Consider the following 21,915-nt stretch of genomic DNA (forward strand, 5'->3'; position numbering starts at 1 on the left):
CTAAGGGTACGATGGGACCGTATACAGGCAGGCCTAATTATTCCTAAGGGGTCCGCAGGGTTAGATGATCCGGTGGAGACACATGAGCCCCTATCATGGGTGTTGCCCGGGAAGGCTGGTCAAACCAGTTTAACTAGGGCTTGCAGAGCTGAGCGAGCTATCATTGCCAAGTACAGGAAGTCCCATGGGTTTGATTACCCCTATGTCCCTGAACCTCTAATGACAGAGATAGAGGAGAATAGGGAGAGATGGCTCAAGAATGATATTCAGTATTATATCATTGAGCGAGGGGGAGCCATTAAAGGTATACAGGCCGAGCAGAGGGTAGCTCAACTGATGCGGGTCTGGAAGATTGGGCGCAGTGTACATATGCACAAGGTGGTGTACTGTAATGAAAGAGGAGTACCACGGGAATACAGTGTGACTGTGCATGATGCCGCGGGGCGAGAGGTAAAGAAGCCAGATCCTCGGCATTACTATTGAGTGTCCAATAGAGTGGTCTGTTGTTTCTTTTGCGCTCCCTGCTGGTCAGTGAGTGTACTGAGCGTTCATTATTATGTTATGTAATGATGTTGCTGTGTTATTTGTGTGTTCTTTTGCAGTGTTTCCTGGCGCAAGGTACACCAAATTTAGGTCCCAGCCGGGACGGTGGGTATTCACCAGGGGGAGTATGTAGCCATGCATAATAATGACTGCATACGTCTTCTCTGTTGGCAGTAAGTCCTGGTATATACAGGCCTGCCCACAGTAGTTATGGAGGTTTTCCCTCACACCCAAGTGTGGTGCCCTGTGTAAGGATGGGAGTGGCTGTATGCTCTGAGTCCCTGGATAGTGACCTCAGAGCTGCGCCTGCCCCTGGAGTATAAAGGGCACAACACTGACAGTTAGTGTTGAGTTCGGAGCAAGTTCGGAGCAAGTTCGGAGCAGGTTCGGAGCAGGTTCGGAGCAGGTTCGGAGCAGGTTCGGAGCAGAGAGGAAGAAACACTTTTGTGACCCTAGTGCAGTAACTAGCGGGAGCATAGTGATAATTCCAGTGTGTTTACGCCACGCTGTGTCCAGGGACCTGGCACAGTGGTGATCTCCCTAGGAGAAAGGGAATCCCACTTCATTATTGGAGGGCGTACCTGGCAAAGGGACATCACGCAGAGATGTGCGGCTAGAGCTGGCAGCTGCATGGGGCAGTCTGCTACATCCCTGTACTTAATAAAGATGTCCTTGAGAAAAAGAACCCCACTGTGTGAGTGTGAGCTTACTCGACAGTGGATGGCACCAAGAAGGAGTTCCTCACAAGGACCATCTCCCTGCGGAAGCATAGATCCTGATGAGGTGGAGGCGCTGCACATGATGTAAGTTGGACTCGTACCCACTACCTCAGTTACCTGTCCTGATTGACATCCCCTAATAACACCAAGCGGGAGACTCAAGAGTCCTGTTACTTGCAGGTGCACCACCACACACGCCTTGTAATGGGGGACTGGTTAGACTACACGGGCCAATATGAGATTGGGTGGGTCAGGCCAGAGGGAACACCCGTTACATACATATATATATATATATATATATATATATATATATATATATATATATATATATATATATATATATATATATATATATATATATACATGATATTAGAAACAAAATTAAGGGCAGCTTCTCAAAAAGATGAACCACATCAATGTTAGGGTAGAAGTGAATAACTCCTTCCTACACAAAATTGTTGTCACATTTATTTGCTCAGTTGTCTATTCACTAAGGAACATAGCTGTTACTGATCATTCACAATCATCCACAATTGTTATTAGCAATTAATCAATCATGGTTACAGAACTTTAGTGACTAAAAGCACAGAACTGTAATAGCTCTACTGTATACCACGTTGCGTCAGCATAAAATTACCCAGCAGCCCTTTCTTCTCGTCATTATTAACAATATTTTCCGCACTTGTAATTACTAAGCTCTATGCCCTTGCATTAGAACTCTGCAGGTAGTTCCACATTGCTATATATTGTGCCTTGTTGTCACGTGGGGAGAAGGAAACCAGATCTGCATGCCCTTTATATCAGGGGCGCTCAACTCCAGTCCTCAAGCCCTCCCCAACAGGTCAGGTTTTCAGGACATCTTTGCATCAGCACAGGTGGCTCAACCAGTCCCTGCTTCAGCACAGGTGGGTCAATCAGTCCCTGCTTCAGCACAAGCGGCTCAAACACAAGCCCAGTCGAAATTGAGCCACCTGTTCTGAAGCTGGGATGTCCTGAAAACCTGACCTGTTTGGGGGAGGGGGGCTTGAGGACTGGAGTTGAACACTCCGGCGTTATATTACCTAATAAAAACGTATCACCAACAAGCATACATCAATAACAGTGAACACACAGTCAGTTCCTTCTTTAGCAGATTCGCTTGGGTATTTGTTCTGACTATGTTGTGGGAAAGATTTGAATGCAGTTCCTCGCCCAGTTTGAGTGGTTTGGCATTTACTGGGTATCACAGCAAATAAAACAACATTGCGTTTAATTTCACACATCACATCATTATTGGCCATGCATGAAACATATATACAGCTCTCACATTCATTTCCAATATGCATCATGCAACGTTTTCATGAGTGCAGTTGCTGCCCCACATCTGATCATGTTGGGGTTTGAAGAACATTTATAACCAGTTTACAATACTGTATATTGTTCTGCAACCCTTCTGATACCCTTCTTTCTGCAGGTACTTATTCGTTATCTGTCAGGCACAGGCAAGTAAAACATTACCGGATCTTCCGTCTACCCAACAACTGGTATTATATCTCCCCAAGGCTGACCTTTCAATGCCTCGAGCACCTTGTTAATCACTATTCAGGTAAGCCCAGAGTTGCTGTTTCAGCAAAAAAATATAATCACAGCCCATCCACTGGGACAAACGATGCAATTACAACTTGTTCAAAATAATATTGTCTGCACTTGTAATTAACAATTGAATAATACATCCACAGAGACAGGTTCATTGAAAACAAAAAAAAGAAGGTGTTGTTAAATATATATATGTACTGTATGTCTTTATTTATATAGCGCCATTAATGAACATACTGTAGCGCTTCACTGCATTAATACACATGACAATCATATAAATAACAAATAATACAAATAAAAGATCATGGGAATAAGTGTGTCAGACATAAAAGTAACATTTCGGAAGAGGAGTCCCTGCTCCGAGGAGCTTACAATCTAATTAGTAGGTAAAAAAAACGTACAGAGACAGGAGGAAGGCATTCTGGTAAGTGCGTCTGCAGCTTTATGTATCATGTGTATAGTATTAGCCACGGTGCTACTCATATGCTTCTTTAAGCAAGTGTGTCTTAAGGTGGGTCTTAAAGGTGGATAGAGAGGGCGCTAGTCAGGGAATGAGGGGAAGGGCATTCCAATGGTGCAGGGCAGTCAGTGAGAAAGGTTTAAGGCGGGAGAGGGCTTTGGATACCAAGGGGGTAGAAAGAATACATCATTGAGAAGAACGCAAGAGTCGGGATGGTGCATAGTGAGAAATTAGGGCTGAGATGTAAGGAGGAACAGAAGAGTGTAAAGCTTTAAAAGTGAGGAGGAGAATTGAGTGCGAGATGCGGGATTTGAAAGGAAGCCAGGAGAGGGATTTCTTCAGCAGGGGTGACGCTGAGACAGATCTAGGAAAGAGTGATTCTGGCAGCAGCATTTAGGATAGATTGTAGGGGAGACAGGTGAGAGGTAGGAAAGCCGGACAGCAGGAGGTTACAGTAATTGAGACGGGAGAGAATGAGGGCCTGAGTCAGAGTTTTAGAGTCAAGCAACAGAGGAAAGGGCGTATCTTTGTAATATTGCGGAAAACAAAGCGACAGGTTTATTTATTTACAAAAAAAATGTATGTATGTGTAACGGTTTTTGTGAACCGGCCTGACCCACCCAATCTCACATTGGCCCCTGTGGTCTAACCGGTCCCCATTACAGTGTGATAGTGTCTGGTGGTGCACCTGTTGGCAACAGGACTCCTGAGTCTCCCGCATGATGGTGTATGGGGAGGACCCGTCCAGACAGGCAGCTGAGGTAGTGTGCTGAGTCTCACCTAGTTCCAGTGCAGCGCCTCCACCTCATCAGGGTCCCTGCGTCCGCAAGGGGATGATCCTGTTGAGGAACTCCTCCGTGGTGCTCCTCTCTGTACATTCACTCCACACATGTACCCGAGAGGGTTTGCGAATGAGAACATCTTTATTGGGTGATGTGGGCTAGCTGCCCCTCGCAGTATATTCTTAGCCACTCATTCTGCAGTCAGTGCCTCCCTTTAAAAGGTGTATCTCTCCTTAGATAGGGATTCCCTATCCCCGCAGGGATCACTGCCCTGTGCCAGGTCCCTGGACACAGTCTCCTCTATGGTTACTATAACATAACTTTTAGTCTCTTAGGCTAGTACTTGAACTTGGGCTCCTGCCAGAACCCCTCCTCTTGGCAGAGCTGAACGTAGATCTCTGGCAGACTAACTTTAGGCTCAGTGCTGTGCCTTATGTATACTCTGGAAGCTGACACACCTCTGACATCACTAACCATGGAGTCAGAGCATGTGACTACTCCCATCCATACACAGGGCACCCCACCAGGGTGTGAGGGCAAACCTCCATAATTACTGCTGGCATGCCCACAACTTACCAGGCCGTACTGTCAGCAGGAGAGATGACTGTAGCCATTTTACATGTCCGCTACATATGTATGTATGTATGTATGTATGTATGTATGTATGTATGTATGTATGTATATATATATATATATATATATATATATATATACATATATATATATATACACATACATACCTTCCTTTTTTTGTTTTCAATTAACCTGGATCTGTGAATGTACGTATAATACATATATATATATATATATATATATATATATATATATATATATATATATATATATACACATACACACACACAGTACATATACACACACACAAAGGGAAGTCCGCAGCACACACTGTAGAAAAATAGTAGTTTAAATGGAATAAATCATCAGGCTCTCAACATGCTCCAGAGCAACGTACGTTTCAGACCACAATTTCCTTTCTCAAGCTCTTGAGAAAGGACCTTGTGGTCTGAAACGTATGTTGCTCTGGAGCATGTTGATTGCCTGATGATTTATTACACACACACACTGTGTGTGTGTTCCCTGTCTATCTGCGAGCACCTTGATCTCTGTTAAGTATATTTAGCATTTTCTACTTGGTCTATAGTTCTATGTTTGTGTGCACCCAGCATCTTTTTGTTTGTATGTGTAGATAGATAGATAGATAGATAGATAGATAGATAGATAGATAGATAGATAGATAGATAGATACTGTATATACATACATATACACATATATATATATATATATATATTTTTTTTTATATATATATATATATATATATATATATATATATATGCGTGTGTGTGTGTGTGTGTGTGTGTGTGTGTGTGTGTGTTATAATGTAACAGCGCCGAAGAAGAGATCAGTGTATCTTTAAAGCTCGCACAAATAAAAGCATTCAGTTAGCCACACAACGGTATCGACTATTTGCGGTATCGACTATTTGTTTTTTTTTATAATTAGCTCGGCTAACACGGTACAGATACCTATACACACACACACACATATATACATATATATACAAGTGGCTTAATAGAAGACCTGTGCTGAAGCAGGTGTATCTTGAAAACCTGACCTGTTGGGGGTCTGGAGAACTGGAGTTGAGAACCCCTGCCATATACAGTAAAACAAATGTCACGTTACATTTGTAAAAATAAATCAGAGGCAAAGATAAATGAGCTTCGCAGAATGAGCCATTACACACACTCGGTGCAGTGTTTTTACATTGTGACTGCCTCTTCACTTTGCATACTTGCATTATACTTTATTACAATATTATCTGGTACCTTTTTTGGGGGGGGGTATTTTTGTAGGAATATTTTTAAAATGTCTTTGTAATTCTGCCTTGAACACTGGAACTTTGCAATTGCAGCTGCATTCTTAATTCAGTAAGCTACTGTGTGAGACCAGACGTTAACACAAGCAATGTATACTGTATATCGCATGAGTACTTTTCTTCATATCATAGTTTTCTGCTCAATTTTGTAGAGTTTTTAAACACATCTTAAAGCATAAATAACCTTTCAATGACCAAGAACGTTTTACAAACGGGGCAGTGCATTTAAATGTGCAGTTATCCTCAAGCACAAAGTGAATAGTGAGTTATGGGCTCGAATTATTGATATTGATGCCATCTACAAGTAAAAATTATTTGCAAAAGTGAGATGATTCACAAGGTAACCTGAACTTGGTACTGTAGGCGTTTCACTTCTTTTAGCTCATGCCTTTCGTGTGATGCCAGTGTGTGTTGGGCAGGGCATGCCTCCTAAACAGGCACCCCGCTCTCTCATCCTTCTTTTATTCTGCCCTTGGACAGGGAAGTGTAAAATGATTGATGATGATGATTGATGATGATGATTGATGATGAATAATGAATGATTGATGATGATGATTGATGATGATGATTGATGATGATGATTGATGATGATGATTGATGATGATGATTGATGATGATGAATAATGAATGATGGATGATGATGATGATATCATCCTTGAAGTGGTTCCAAATGGGCCAGCTACGGAGTAAATCGTTGAATGACAGGAAGTCAACAAGAGATCATTGTCAAAGCCACAAAAAGTCATCTTTTTCTCTAAGGACGATTTTGTTTGCTTAGGAAAGACAACTGCTGTACTTAGGTGAAGACTAAACAATGATATCAATAGCAAACTAACACTAGGATCCACTAACCTGCAAAAAAGTGATCACACTGCAGTCTCGTGTTTACTGCCATTGACAGCTGGCATGGGATTGCAGTGTGATAACCTGCATCAGAGTTTACTTAATCGCCCCCTAAGAGTAGTTGCTCATACAGTATATTACTTCTCATATATGTAAGTCATTGTCTTCTACACCATGGGTGGCCAACTCAGTCCCCAAGGACCACCGAAAGGTCAGGTTGTCAGGATATCTCTGCTTCAGCCCAGGTGGCTCAATTGGTCTCCACCATATCTAATCAAATTGTTGTCTTCTTGTTCATACCCAGAGAATGCTGATGGGTTATGCTGTGTCCTTACAACGCCCTGCCTCACTCAACAGTTCATGAACCACGCTGAAGCAGTGGGAACCCAAGAAGCACCTGTAGTGCGAAGACGTAAGCAGTTTGACTGGAGGAGTGTGAAAAGGTAAATAGTATGCACCTTTTCAAACATCTACGCCTCCGTGAAAAATACACGGAGTTTTAATCTAGCTGCAAGGTCTCTTGGAAAAATATAACCAAATGCTTTTTTTCCTTAGGGTACCACTGACAGCGGAAGAAACAGAAAATACTTTAGAAACAGATGACAGTTTTCTCAGCTATGGCCTCAGACAAAGTATCGCCTCTTATCTCTCGTTAGCCGAAGATGACAGCTTTTCTTTTACAAGCAACAACATGAAAAAGAATCGTCAGAGTCAAGCTGTATCTGATGTACATGACAGAAAAAGCATCCTGTCCCTGAGAGATGATTATTCTGAAGATTACACATAAAAAAAATGTTCGGACTGAATTTCACCTATGTTTGAAATGTGCTAATTCAAAATGTCTTATCTTTTTTGCTTCATACAAACCATACAGTGTATATCAGTGTTTTCAAAAAGGGTTCCAAGGAACCCTTGGGTTCCCCAGGCCTCCCTAAAAGGTTCCCTGCAATATTCTGGTCATTTGAGTATTTTATCAAATACAGAAGAAGTTACAATGCATCTGATCACAGAGTTGCAGACAGACTAACTGAATGGGACTGCCAGGGACCCTGCTATGTTAATCCAATGGGCCATTAGTCTCTGCAGAAATGTCACTGAAATGTTTGCAGCATGTACCCAGCATGTAACTGGATCTTGTTGGTGATAGCCCCAGATTTTCTAAGGCAAGTTTAAGGCAAGTTTTAGAATACTCGTCGGTGCACCTGTAAGTTGACAAAAGAGTAGACAGCACAAATTGAACCACACCACATTTACACCTTTGTGTTATACATTTACACACTGTCACTTGTGACAGCATGATTCAGAATTAGCTCTGCGTGTATGCACCCGATGTATGTTCAATATCAAAGTGTGAAACCACAAAAGTATGAGGTTTTGGCTTATGTTTTACACTATATTTGGGATATGTTATTTTGTTTTGACTCTAAAAGTTACATTATACTAAATGAAATATAGTTTTCATATGATTCACTTTATTAAATCGTGTTATTTCTCTTTTCCCCATTAATTCATGTATTACTCATTCTATAGTAAATGAGATATGTAAGTTATACGCCTAAATATTAATATTTGCTATAAAAGAATGTGCAATGTAAAAAAAAGAGGGAGTTGTATTCTAGTATATTAAGTATCAGTTGGTATTAAGTGGCTGGGTTGAGAATTGCTCAATAGATAAATTATTGGCTATTGCTTGTGTACATAGTATGCCCACTTTCAAGAAAAGAAGAATGATTATTGCATTGGAATAAATGTGTGTGCGTCCATTGATGAACTGTCCATTCAGGCTTTGAAGCATAACTATTTCATGATGCTATTTAATATCACAATAAACTATAAAAAAAATACTGATTTACAGCACAGTGCCTGATGATGGTGCAAGTGGAACATTATTTTAAAATAACATTGCACAATAAACATGGGAATAATAAACAACAGGAAGCAAAAAAGAACCAACTGACTATTACTAAAGAAAATAATATCAAGTGTTAAAAGCATCAAAAATGTTTGAAAATGCTGGAAAATGACTAGATTATGCTTCAATTACCACTTCAAACCACGCATGTAATATTTAGTACAGCAAGAAATTTGCAGTGTAGAGTATTTATACACATGCCCCACAACTATATTGAAGCCATGCCGTGCAGAACTAGAAAACAAATGAATGTGTTAATTAAAATAAAATGTTGCATTAATTAACATAATATGTTGGTGGTTTTCTTGAAAGAGAGCAATGGGTTTGTTTTCCTCTTCAAAACTGCGCGCACATTTTGTCACCGAACAGTGTGTTCTAGGACAGGGATTGTGTCCCCGGAGACCCTCAGTCACACCAGTTTTAGTGACGTGAATGGGCCAGATGGTGTCTTCTGGGGCCAAAACATCCTATGGTGTTGGAAAGAGTATAAATAAGGGTGCACCTTGGGTTTAAGCCGTTGTGTTCTTGGGTTTGGCTTGGTGTGGGCTGATTACTGGGTGGCTGCTGCAATACTGTGCTAGTGCTTAAATGCTTACTTAATAAAACTAAACTAGTAGTAGCATATAGTGTGACTGCTTAGACTGACCGGGCTGCGTCCACTCCATGCGCCTACCTGTCCCTCGACCCCCTACTCCCTCTCTAAAAGATGCCTATCTGCCAATCCACACACTAACCAAGCCCCCATTCCTTAGTCACAAAGGGAACAGGAAGTGGGAGGGGCTTCGCGCATGCACACGGATTAGGCTGAGCTCAGACAGGCTGCTACACATCCGTGCATCCGCATTTCCGAGCCTCAATCTGCTGGGCGATGCGTGCTCGTCCCCAGCAGACAATGACGCGATTGGAGGCGGAACTTTAATTTAAAAAAAAAAACGAAACAAAGTGTGGGTGTATGAATTGGCTGACAAAATACACGTGACGCGGCTGCCGCATGAAAGTACAACTTCAGTTGTCTCCTTCACATGCAGCCGCGTCAACTCTGCACTTCACGGCCAGGAGTCGTTTCTTGTTTGAAAACTCACACAGAACAAAACAAAAGAGTGACGAACGTGCGCGCGCACCTCGCGTAGCATCCCGTCTGATTGGGGCCTATGGGGCCCTAGAATTATTAAAAAACACACTGTGTCACGGAGTATAGTTAGCTGCGTGTTTACTGCCTTTTTGACATTCAGGAAATATTGTGAATCTTGTGAATCTTGATCACTTTATAGAGGGGAAATCCATCAGACAGAGCGGTGAACAAAAAACAAAACTGGAAGTGGGGACGAGTCAGGTAACCACAGGCCAGTGAGTCTGACGTCAGTAGTGGGTAAATTAATGGAAACATTGATGAAATATAGAATTGTTAAGCATCTAAAGTCCAGCAACTTACAAGATCCCAGGCAGCATGAGTTTACTGGGAGGAGATCATGTCAAACACATATAATTGATCTAACAACAACGAGCCTTTTAAATCATCACAGCTGTACAGTATATGGTACTTTGGTGACAAATATAGACTTCCAATGCTTTCAAATTCTATTAGTTTGATATTTTGATTTTTGATATCTCAATACTATACACAGTACATTATTTTCTCTTTATGTAAATTTCCGAGGTTTTATGTCAATATTAAAGTAATGAAAGTAGAGTTCAATCTGCCTTTTTTCAGCTGCTGCCATATAGCAATCTGACAGAAGAGAAAGAGTTCAGAATAATTACATACTGTACGTTACAACTGTGTCATTTCTCAGAACTGTTTCTGTGCATCCTGTATTATTTGGTGCTCGATAGTGACTGCAGATACAGTATTGTAAGTAAAGAAAATAGCATACTGTTTTGCCTGAGTCTTCTTTTTTGAAAAATAAAAAGGTATATGCTTTCTGGTTTTTTTTTTTAATACTTTCTTTCATACGTCATCTATAGCCAGGGTCGGCGCAATGGTTTCATGTGCCCTAGGCGAAACTTAAAATTTGCGCCCCAGTTATATAAAAAATAATAAGATAAATAAAATTATAAAATAAACAGTGACGTAGCTATCGGGGTTTCACGGGGTATGACCGCACCCCAGCGCGACACAAAATAAAAATAATAGGGTGCCAAAATACTGGACAAATAAAAGAAAAATAATTTTAAAAAAAAGTTAAATAAATAAAATATAATACAGTAGAGTCATTGTTATCTGACCTAAATGAGACCAACACCGTGTTGGATAACCAATAATGTCGGATAATACGACAGTATTATCTGACATTTGCACCCTCCACCCACCAGGCTTGGCGGCAGCGGCACAGGAGTCTGGAAGAGGTGCGGCAGTAAAAGACGATGTCAGCGGAGGGAAGTAGATGAGACAGTGGGCTGCGGTGGATTGGCTGTGGCAGGCGAAGACATCCGATCGGAGCAGGAGCACAGGACACGGCAGGAGAGGTATGTGCTGTAACACTAGAAGTTGACCGGCATCTGACTTCCGGTGCCACAGCGCGTACTTCCCCTGCAGTGTCTTGTGCTCCTGCTCCAATCGGATGTCCGCCTGACACAGCCAAGCCATCCCCGCCCTCTGTCTCAACGTTTTTCCTATGGTGACATCGTCTTCTACTACCGCTCCTCTCCCCAATAATATTATACTTAATGCACCCCTAGGACCTTTGCGCCCTAGGCGAGTGCCTGGGTTCGCCTAACGGATGGGCCGGCCCTGTCTATAGCTATCCCATTTATATTGGTATTTAGTTCTGTAACGCTTACATTAGCACCATTAAGAGACGGGACACCAACAAAGCCACAATGATAAAGCGATGAATAAATAACGTACAGCAGAAATGATCAACATACAAGGTCTTATTTAATATAGTGAACGGTTATTTAAAAGTGGTTAACCTATAGTGACTGTCACTTCCGTGTCATGGAAATGCTCAAGGTGTGATTGCCTAACGCTACTGGCGCCTGGATGCCCTAAATGAAATTGGACTGTAAATTGTTGCTATAGAAACAAAAAATGCTTGTTACATTATACTACATTAAAAATTTAATTTCAGAGTTGTTTTAAAAAAAAATGTTACAAGTGTTTTCTCAGAGTACAGAACGGATTTATTAAAAATAAAAACAAAATAAAGAAAATAAAAACACATGTAGGATATTGCTTGGTCTGCAGCTTTAAATGACCATGAATTCTACTCAATCCCTCCATTGAATATACTGATGTCTGCTCGTGATGCTTTTCAGATTGGTCTTCTCTGCTATTAACATATTATAGAGTATTTTACAACTCTAAGAAAATGAAAGGTGGAATTCACGAGTAAAACCAGATGGCACTTTCACGGTGGTTGGTGAGAACATTTGCCTTCTGACAATAGGATGAATATTACGACCTTCCCTTGCAAGCTTCCATTTATTCCCGTACATCCCCATACACTATACAACATTAAATGACACAGTGACAAAGGAATTCTAAACCATTTCTAAACCCAGATTGTGAGCCATCCCATATTGGGCTGATCATCCCCTCCCTGACTGCTGCAAAAAAATCACTTTCTAGATAACTCACTGATACCAGCAGAGCAAATCTGACGTATAGTAAAGCAGCAGAATACGTTTACACAAATTGACGCGAAACAGTAAGTGATGTACTGTAAGATCTTCCCAGCATCATTTTAACGTCAATGGGGGTCTTTGTACCTAGGCAAAAGTGATACAGTTGTGGAGCAAAAAATCTGCACCATATGTACAGTATCAAAGAAGAAATGGATATTGTTTGAATTGGATTTTTCCTTTGATGCATACAGTATGGGTGTAGGATTTTTGCCATGGAATTTCCCCGTGTTTGTCCTTGATACATAGGCCTCAAAATGTCTACTTGTGATCCTTAAATAATGTCCCTCCTAATGTCCCTCACTTTCCTCTCTCTCTTAACTTTGATTCTAAGCTCATTGGCGTAAGATCTCCACTATTACCTTTGGTCTATGTTGTGAAGCACCAAATATACCTATACTTATTGTCTCCGTTCAAGTGGCGAGAACGGACGTCATCACTGGTATTTTTTTTTAAAATCTCAGCTGTTCACATTTTATGTACCGCTCCGGGAAGAGGTCCAGTCAGACGAAACACGTCGAGTGGGTTAGACGGTGGACCTCCTTCCCTGCATATGGACATACTCTTTACCTTCAAAGACTTCCTCCTGCACTCTACCAGCACTAACTCTCTACCAAGGAAGGGTTTACACTTGCTCTAGGGCCATCTTCTGTTCTTGTGGCTGAGTGAGTATTGCTTCATCTACATTACTCGTATGGTTACACTTGGAAATTTCACAAGGACATTATACCCTCTATTTTCTACCTAGGGGTGTTATATGCTAATATCTGCATATTCATCTTTCCTGTGAGCTCCTTTCATCATGCTCATAATGCTCATGTAATTGCAACCTACAGACCTGTAGGACATACTTAGATTTAGACTTTTTGTCTTATTTGCATCCACCATGTTGTTCTATTTGTGCATTACATCTTCACTTCCTGTAGCATTCTGGTAGAGGTTTACTGTATGCATGTTTTACTTAAGGGTTAGCAAACAGTAGCACTACTTTTGATTAGTACACCTGATAATTGACTATTTGTCTTGATGACCGGCCGGTCGCTGATTTAATTGGGAACTCAGCTCCCAACGTTATCTTGAAGTTGAGGTGTATTTCTCTAGCTAGTTTCTTTCCGCAGCCTTAGTACTGTAGGTGATTGTCCGTTTATTTATACTTATTTAGGAGGTTTTCATGTCTAGTTGTTATTTTAGTGTTTGTGTGTTTATTCTGATTAAATTTATTTTGTAGTATTTCGAACGCATCTTTTGTTGTATATTTTCTTGATATATCTGAGTGCTTGTTAGGGGGGTTTCTTTGTTGTTTGTGTGCTCATATTTGCCTTCCCCCATAGAACCGCCGGTCCTGTAGTCATTTCAGAAGGATAGTCTGGCTAAGGTTATCACTTATTGTCAACGGAGTTGATTGCGGGATCTCCTTTGTGTGTCTTCTATACCTATACTTATATATGGTTTCCTACAAAAAAAAGTCTTCTTTTGCAAAACCTGAACAACAGTTCCAGTCTCCAAATGTAATGATGATAAAGATGTCGACTTACCATAAGCAAGGCTCTTCTGAAGGGTCTTGTCTCCGGCATTAGTAAGTGGACGCTGGCAATGTCAGCACCAGCTCCATGTGCAGCAATAGATATCAGCCCAGGGTCACCTCCAAAGTAGGCAATGTTCTCCTGGACCCAATTCAAGGCAGCAACCTGATCCAGTAGACCCCAGTTGCCAATTGGCACAGTGGAGCCTGCAGATTTAACAATGAGATTGATATAAATGTATTCATATATCTACCACATCTGCCCACAATCATTTCACAAGAGAAAACAGATGCTCATTTACGGCTGAAATGTCAGCTAAGAGTTTATTGTGTCAGAAGATCATTTTCATAATAAAATGATGAATTATAAATGTATATATTGTCCCTTTAATTTAATGGGCAAATGCTGATTTGCCCAGAAACAAATGAAATTATTGTCTTAGATTGTAGCACGGCAATAAGGTGTCAATTGTACAATGATTTGCATGCATATAAGGGTGTAAATGAACTAAACTTTGTTAGTTCCGTTTTTGCTTAATGTTAAAGGTGTTTTTTTCACATCTTTCAGAGTTTTAAACAACTACTGATGACTTTCATGTTGATTAGGATAAGTACCTCTAGCAATTCATGCTTATTATCCAAGACTAAGAAATTGCAGATCCCTTCAGTAATAAGGGGGAAAACAAGTAAGCGAAGAGGAATACCATATACACGTAGCAACATGTAAACTTACCTGTGCTTAGGAAACCAAACACACCAACTCTATAACTGGCCGTTACAACAATAATATTGCCAATTGCTGCTTGGTAAGATCCATCAATGAAGGTTTGTCCGTTAACACTATAATCACTTGGACTGTTATGAAAATATAACATAACTGCCTTATTCAGACCCTGCAAGCACCAGAGAAGAGAACAATAAGAAAACTAAATGACACAAACATGTAATATTCATGTATAATATATTGTTATTTTTATTTTTTTGCACATATGGTTTAATGTTCATTATACTGAATTACACGTTATTGGGAGGTGATTGTGCAATGCCCACAATGTCTATCAGAGATGCAAAGTATGCAATTGCACTTCTACTCAAAACTAGCAAGCTGAAAGTGAATTACTCCCATCATTAACAATATGATTGTATATTTACATCTTGAGATATGTCTAAGGCTGTGATTATAGTAGGCGCGATGGTGCGTGCGGTTTTGTGCGCTGCGCAAAGTGCAGCAGCTGATACGGGCCGGCCATAGTGCGCGCGAACGTGGGGCGCGATGCAGAGCGACCACGTGGCAGATTTTCCCAAGTCTGTTTTTTTTCACGCGCCGGCCCCGCCACGTGAGTGGTTCTGCCAATGAGGCCGAACCAGCCTGGTGACGCGTCCGCCACACTTGCGTCACGCCTTCCCCAATCGCCTCTAGACAGTGCACCCATCGCTCAGGCAACAGGCGTGCAACGCCATTCGCTTCGTCGCGCGCGCTCCTACTATAATCTTAGCCTAAGCTGCACATGGAAAGGGAAGAAAAGGAGCATATTGATCATGTGGTTGTGTTGTGTATTTTGTGGGGTTAGTCTGTGATGTTTGATGTTCTAGGACAGGGGGGGCCAGCTCCAGTCCTCAAGGGCCACCAACAGGTCAATGACTGAGCCACTGATTGGGTGCCTATGCTGAAGCAGGGACAGCTTTAAAACCTGACCTGTTGGTGGCCCTTGAGGACTGGAGTTGGCCAACCCTGCACTAGTAGGACTGACAGCTGGGGACTTGTGAGAAAAAAAAAACCCCACCCATAGTTATATATTTTTTCCCAGTTTTTCATCCGTTTATCCTTAATACATATACATTACATTGCTGTAGTGCCGATACGGGGGCTATCGCACAGACACTCCCATCCAAGTTAGTGGGGGTTTCTGCAGACAGTGTCACGTTCAGCATTATTGCAGTTTAATGGGGGGGGGGGGAACTATACTCGATTGTGTTTTAGAAACGTAATACTTACAATATTTTGAGGGACAAACACATTTAGATACAAGCAGTCTTCACTAACAGAGGAATACTGAGCCTTTCCGTCTCCAGGCTGCAAACAGCTGGCCCTGCAAAATACACCATGTGTTAGTAATGTCTCACATACATCTATGACCCAGTCATATAAAACAGAATTTCAGCAACTCATTTTTTCATCTCAATCTTTCCAATAATATGAGCCACAGATAATAGGATTTATTCTAAAAGGAAACCCCAATGAAGTGCAGGAAGACATCTGACTTAATATTAAAATAATATTACATTTAAAATAAAGGATATTAAAAGGCCACAAAATAAGGATTGTGGCCAATATATTTATTAAGTGATGCTATTCCACTACAGCTCCAGTGCTGGAAGACACCTTATGGGCTGGTCCATTTAAATGAATAAGCAGAATCTATCTGTTTTAATGAGTACATTTACAAAAATATTATGGGACATGTTTCAAACTGTAATAACAGCTATTTAACTGGTAAATTGACATATTATATATATATCTATATATATATAGATATATATATATAATATATCTATATATATATCTATATATATATATATATATATATATATATATATATAATAAGCCATGGCGTACAGATGATGGCATACAGCAATGTAATTTTGGCAGTCAAAGACAGGTCATTCTTAAGCTTTACCTGGATGTGGTGGCATTCAAGGTGCCTGTCCAGTTTAATGGTTGTGGAGGACGGAACCTATTATCTCCAACCGGAGGTGCAGCGTAAGGAATACCAAGGAACTGAGCCACATTCTTCATACTTGAGCCAATCAGAATGAGGTGAGATTTGCCCCAAACCGTGCCATGTGAGGAAATGGTCACTGATGTCGCATGAGGGGTAGAGGCTAAAAAAAAGTCAGGTTTGAGAAAAGAAAATTAAGCAAGCCAATTAGATTCTCATCTCTAATACAAATTCGAAGTGTTCCTAGACCAATTGTACATGATCCCTTGGTAATAACTATGGTTCAGAATGCCAGGATTTACATTACTGTTAGCTAAATTATGAAAAAGCAGAGGGGCATTCAAGTGTGATCTCACCTAAGGCCTACTAAAACCTACTCACACCAACGTATGTATTATACATATAAGATTGTGTAATGTATCTGTCTCTATTTGTTAATAGCAGTCTGCATTCCCTTCACTTGCATCACCAGCATTGCAATGAAAAGGGAAACATTTGGTGAATCAACAGTTATGAGTTTTGGTATTTTGCGTGTCTTATTTAATGTGTCCCATAAATAGATCATACCAGACGCTTATATTTAATATATTTACTGTGTAATTATTTCATTTAGATATTCCTCATATTCATCACACTTCTGTATAATATGATATGCATGGAATGGACACAGATATTCACACTTGCCAACCTCTACCTTACCCATATTAAGCCCATATTTACCAAACATACTTTTTTCAGCCATGAACTCTACAGCCTACCCACCAGCCTACCATCTGTAAATCCTTACGCAACCATTGAAATATTTTTGTTTCCATCTTACTGCTCCTTTAGTTATATCCCCCAAAACAGACCTGATGGAAGAGAACACATTCTGCTCTCTCCTTGATTCACTTTCCAAGTGATAAAAAAAGAAAAAGAAAAGTAAGTGCGCCAAATGATTGATTCGTGAAACCTTGAGGTTAAAATCAATAAATACACAATTAATTATAACGTGACATGAACCATTCCGGAGCATAGGGGTCTAATTATGAGTATAAACACTAAAAGTAAGTAAAAAAAACAAAAACACAAATTAATTGCTGCTTCCAATACAAGAGACCCCAGTCCTTGGTTGTAAGCTCAAGAGAAAGAAAAAAAATAGGACGCGCAGTAAAAAAACGGGTTAATGGCAAATTGACAACTTTATGTGGATATAAAAATCACAAAATAAATAATATACAACAATTGTTATATTAAAAAACAATATTGAGAATAATGTCCATATGATTGGAATCACTGGTGAGCGGTGATTGTAGCTGGCTGCTGCAAGCAGAGAGTCAAAACGACCGCTCACCAGCGATTCCAATCATATGGACATGATTCTCAATATTGTTTTTTAATATAACAATTGTTGTATATTATTTATTTTGTGATTGTTATATCCACATAAAGTTGTCAATTTGCCATTAACCCGTTTTTTACTGCGCTTCCTATTTGTTTTTTGTTTTTTTCTTTCTCTTGCACTTTCCAAGTGATACCCGCTTGCCCTTCCCTCTCATTTTCTTCTTATATTTTTTTTCTTCTGCCTCTCTTTAGGTTTCACTCATCTACTGTCCCCATGGACCTATCTCTCAGTTCATGAACAATGTTGATGAATGACTGTCTTTTCTGAGTCCCCCACTCTCATTCTAGGAGACTTTAATATTCCAATTGATAAACCTAATGCCCCAGATGCCTCTTATCTCCTCTCGGTAAACTCCTCTTTTGTGGACCAGCTACCCTATGCACTGTGGGGGTCGCTCTCCTGCCCTTGTGTTCTCTCATCGGTGCGCCTCTCATTTCTCTAAATCGCTGTATTCTCTACTTCCTGCCTCCTCCCCCTCAACAACCTCTTCTCACACTTATCGGAACCTGCATAAAATAGACCTTACTCCACTGTCTTCCTCTCTGCAAACCCTTCTGTCCTCCCACCACCTTCTCCTCCCCAGACTTACAATAGTTTTCTCTCATCTACTGCTCCCTTGATCAAAATGCTCCTACCACAACCCACTGCTACCTTCCCATCAATCTTCACCCATGACACACCACCAAACATTATACCTCCAGAGATGCTCCTGCAGTACTAAACATCAATGGAGAAATCATGCTGTTAAGCAGATTTCATACATTACAAATTCATTATTTCTTTAGAAACAAAATAACTTTTACTCCCCATATACTGTATACTCTAACTTCCAACAACAGCCTCTGCTTTCAACATTTAACGCTGTTCTTCGCCCACCTACACCAGCTTCCGCTTTTGACCTTGCCAACCACTTGAAATATAAAAGCAATGCTATTCGACATGACATTGCACTTTTGGCAAGAGCCACCCACTCCAATCAGCTCTGAGTATTCTCATACAGCAACCCTCAGTTGCTCCTCATCACCAGCTACTGAGGAGGACATCTCTTGTCTTCTCTCATTATCTCCCTTTACAACCTGCACTAACCATCCTATCCCTTCACATTGCATACGCAATTATTCCTATGCTAACTTACACTCTCTTCAACTGCTCTCTTCCACAGGTTAATTTCAACCTTCAAGCATTCTTCTGCAACACCGATCCTAAAGAAACTTTCTCTCGATCACACTTCTCCATCCAGCTACCCTATTATTTCACTTCCGCCATTTGCATGCAAACATTGTGAATTAGTCCTTATGTATCCACATGCTGGACTTCCTCTTGTAACTCTCTACGGGATACACTGAAGTCTGGATTCCGTCCTAACCACTATTCCACTGAAACTGCCCTAATAAAAGTCACCAATAATCTCCTCAATGCAAAATCACACCTTGTTGATGTTTTTGTTACAATTAACTAGTCCGTCCTTCTGCACACAGTTCATTCCACTGGCCTGTGTAACACTGCCCTGTCCTGCTTTAAGTCTAACCCATTTGGCTACTCCCGGTGTCTCCTGTGCTGGTACTGTACATCTGCCTCTTCATTCCCACTTATAATTAACATACCCAGGGCTTTGTTCTAGGACCTCTACTCTTCTCAATGTATACCTCTTCCCTTGGAAAAGCAATATAGTCATTCAGGGCAATATTGTTAAATGTGTCCCTTCCTCATTGAACAGTCCATTAAAATTATTTTTCAATTACTCATTCATTGTATCCCAATTACACTATTGCAACATACTTCTAGTTTGTCTTCCCCTTTGTTGTCTGTCACCTCCACAACCATTCTAAATGCAGCTGCCACGGTCATTTATCTCACCCACTACTCTTCCTCTGCTACCCCACCATGCAAATCACTACATTGGCTAATATAATACCCTACAGAGCTATATTCAAGACACGTGCTCACCTGAAAAGCCATACACAACACACCGTTCCTGTCCTCTCTACACTTCTGTCCTATTTTCCATGTACTCTCCCACACACAATCTACAACACACTCTTTAAAGAGTCCTATCCAACACTCTCCTGGCTACTTTTTTTTAACTTTTGACCTAGAAACATACTCAGAGGCCTGAAGTTGATAGCAAAACCCATGCTCAGAAACTCCCTTCTCTCACACAAACATACACACATTAATACTCGTGTCTCCACTCCCCAACTTTTTAGATTGTAAGCTTTTTTGGGCAGGGACCTCTTGTATATTATCACAGTTTATTTTAACTTATATGTACTTATTTTGTTATACACTGCTACTTTCCTCCCTCCCACATTGTACTGAGTTGCCTAATATGTTAGCGCAATACACTTGAAATAGAATAATAATACTTAGCCGGACACTTCTATAAGACACCTTTCAGTGTCAGAAGACACATTAGGGCCCCTTTAAGTGAATAGGCCATAAGTTGTCTTCCAGAGCTGGAAGCTGTTTTATAAAAATAGCTACACTTAGTAGATATGGCCCTCAGTGTAATAATGTACTTTTGAAAACACACTCCCCTATGACTGCATAATGTTATTTAACAAACTGAATTACTGGTTAATCAGATTTTCACACAAACAAAATGACGTAGTTATCAGTTGTTTGGTATAAAACGTTATTTGCAGCATTATCAATAGTTCAACACAAAGATCATATTTTGTAACATTGCAAAATTATCAAAACACCTCATTTGTGTGAGGTTGCAAAATTACAATTAGCATGCATTGCCATTAAATACATTTAGATTACCTGTGGTTGCAAATGTATAAATAATTGTGTGTTGAGAGAAAAGCTTTGACTAGTTGTTATTTAACAAAAAACAAAAATGCCCAAAGCTACTTCCATTGTGACAAATATACACAGTGCAATACCTGGCCAAAGGGTTAAACTAAATTACCCTTTTTACAAGAAAGTATATAGGTATTGCACTGTGTATTTTTGTCACAATGGAAGTAGCTTTGGGCATTTTTGTTTTTTGTTTATACATTTAGCCACGCCCACTAGCACTCATTTTGACACTTATGTAATATATATATATATATATATATATATATATATATATATATATATTATATGTGGTAATGGTTGCGGTTTCTCAGAGCTTGTTGGGAATCTGTGTATTTTACTAGTTGTTATTTGGCAGTAAAACAAAGGCATGATTCCAAATAGCATACTCACGTAACTTAATGTAAAGCAAAGACAGTTTCTGATAAATTAAAATGTCTACATAGCCTTGATAAGTAAAGGGGCCAAAATATCTGCAGATGTGAATTAGTTCAAAAGAAGAAATACATGAACTATGGAATACTGTCAAATGAGAATAAAGAAAGAACTTCCTAGAAAATCTAAATGTATATACGTGTGTGTGTGTGTGTGTGTGTGTGTGTGTGTGTGTGTGTGTGTGTGTGTGTGTGTGCTGTGGGGGCCCTTGACCCATAGTGCAGGTCCAGGGACCACCCTACAGCTGGATACAACACCAGGGACTGCAAAGGGCAGGGCCCGCTATGACTGCATTGAGCTGAACAGAATAAACCGTTCCAGTTATTATACCTCCTGCCTGTGAGTGATCTTTCTAGGAAAGGAGAGGGGATTGTGTTCTACAGTAGGAGATCTCCTCCATACATCTGGTGCCTGCGGCAGATGCAGGCGCTGTACCACTAGAGATCTATGTTGGGTATGTAAGCAAGAAGCTTGTCCTGTGTCCCCACAAACATCGGTGGGAGACTCAGCCCTCCAACCAACAGGTAGCATGCACCACACACGCGGTGATGGCAGAATCTCCTATCGGGTGGAGGAAACACTGGTACATATGTAGCCATGTGTAAAATTGGTGTACATTTCTCTTTCTCATGCTGGCAGTAAACCTGGTAAGTATGCAGGGTTGCCAGCAACAATCATGGAGGTTTGCCCTCAAACCCT

General features: G+C 40.5%; 2 protein-coding genes across 3 annotated transcripts in view; one reads left to right on the forward strand and one right to left on the reverse strand.

Annotated features, from left to right (window-relative positions):
• SLA (Src like adaptor) overlaps positions 1-8,467 on the forward strand; it is a 46,953-nt gene extending 38,486 nt beyond the window's left edge. For both annotated transcript variants that reach the window (XM_075581851.1, XM_075581858.1), the window contains exons 6-8: positions 2,716-2,847; positions 7,119-7,257; positions 7,370-8,467. In XM_075581851.1, coding sequence (XP_075437966.1) covers positions 2,716-2,847; positions 7,119-7,257; positions 7,370-7,601 — 503 coding nt within the window. In that variant the 3' untranslated portion in view covers positions 7,602-8,467. The remainder of the gene's footprint in view (positions 1-2,715; positions 2,848-7,118; positions 7,258-7,369) is intronic.
• Positions 1-21,915, reverse strand: part of TG (thyroglobulin) — a 240,109-nt gene that overhangs the window by 89,510 nt on the left and 128,684 nt on the right. The window contains exons 38-41 of the mRNA XM_075588461.1: positions 16,551-16,755; positions 15,869-15,962; positions 14,606-14,765; positions 13,886-14,079 (exon numbers count right to left, since the gene is read on the reverse strand). Of these exons, the coding sequence (XP_075444576.1) occupies positions 13,886-14,079; positions 14,606-14,765; positions 15,869-15,962; positions 16,551-16,755 (653 nt within the window). The remainder of the gene's footprint in view (positions 1-13,885; positions 14,080-14,605; positions 14,766-15,868; positions 15,963-16,550; positions 16,756-21,915) is intronic.

Source organism: Ascaphus truei, chromosome 2 (genome assembly GCF_040206685.1).
Source record: "Ascaphus truei isolate aAscTru1 chromosome 2, aAscTru1.hap1, whole genome shotgun sequence".
In the NCBI taxonomy this organism is placed as follows: domain Eukaryota; kingdom Metazoa; phylum Chordata; class Amphibia; order Anura; family Ascaphidae; genus Ascaphus; species Ascaphus truei.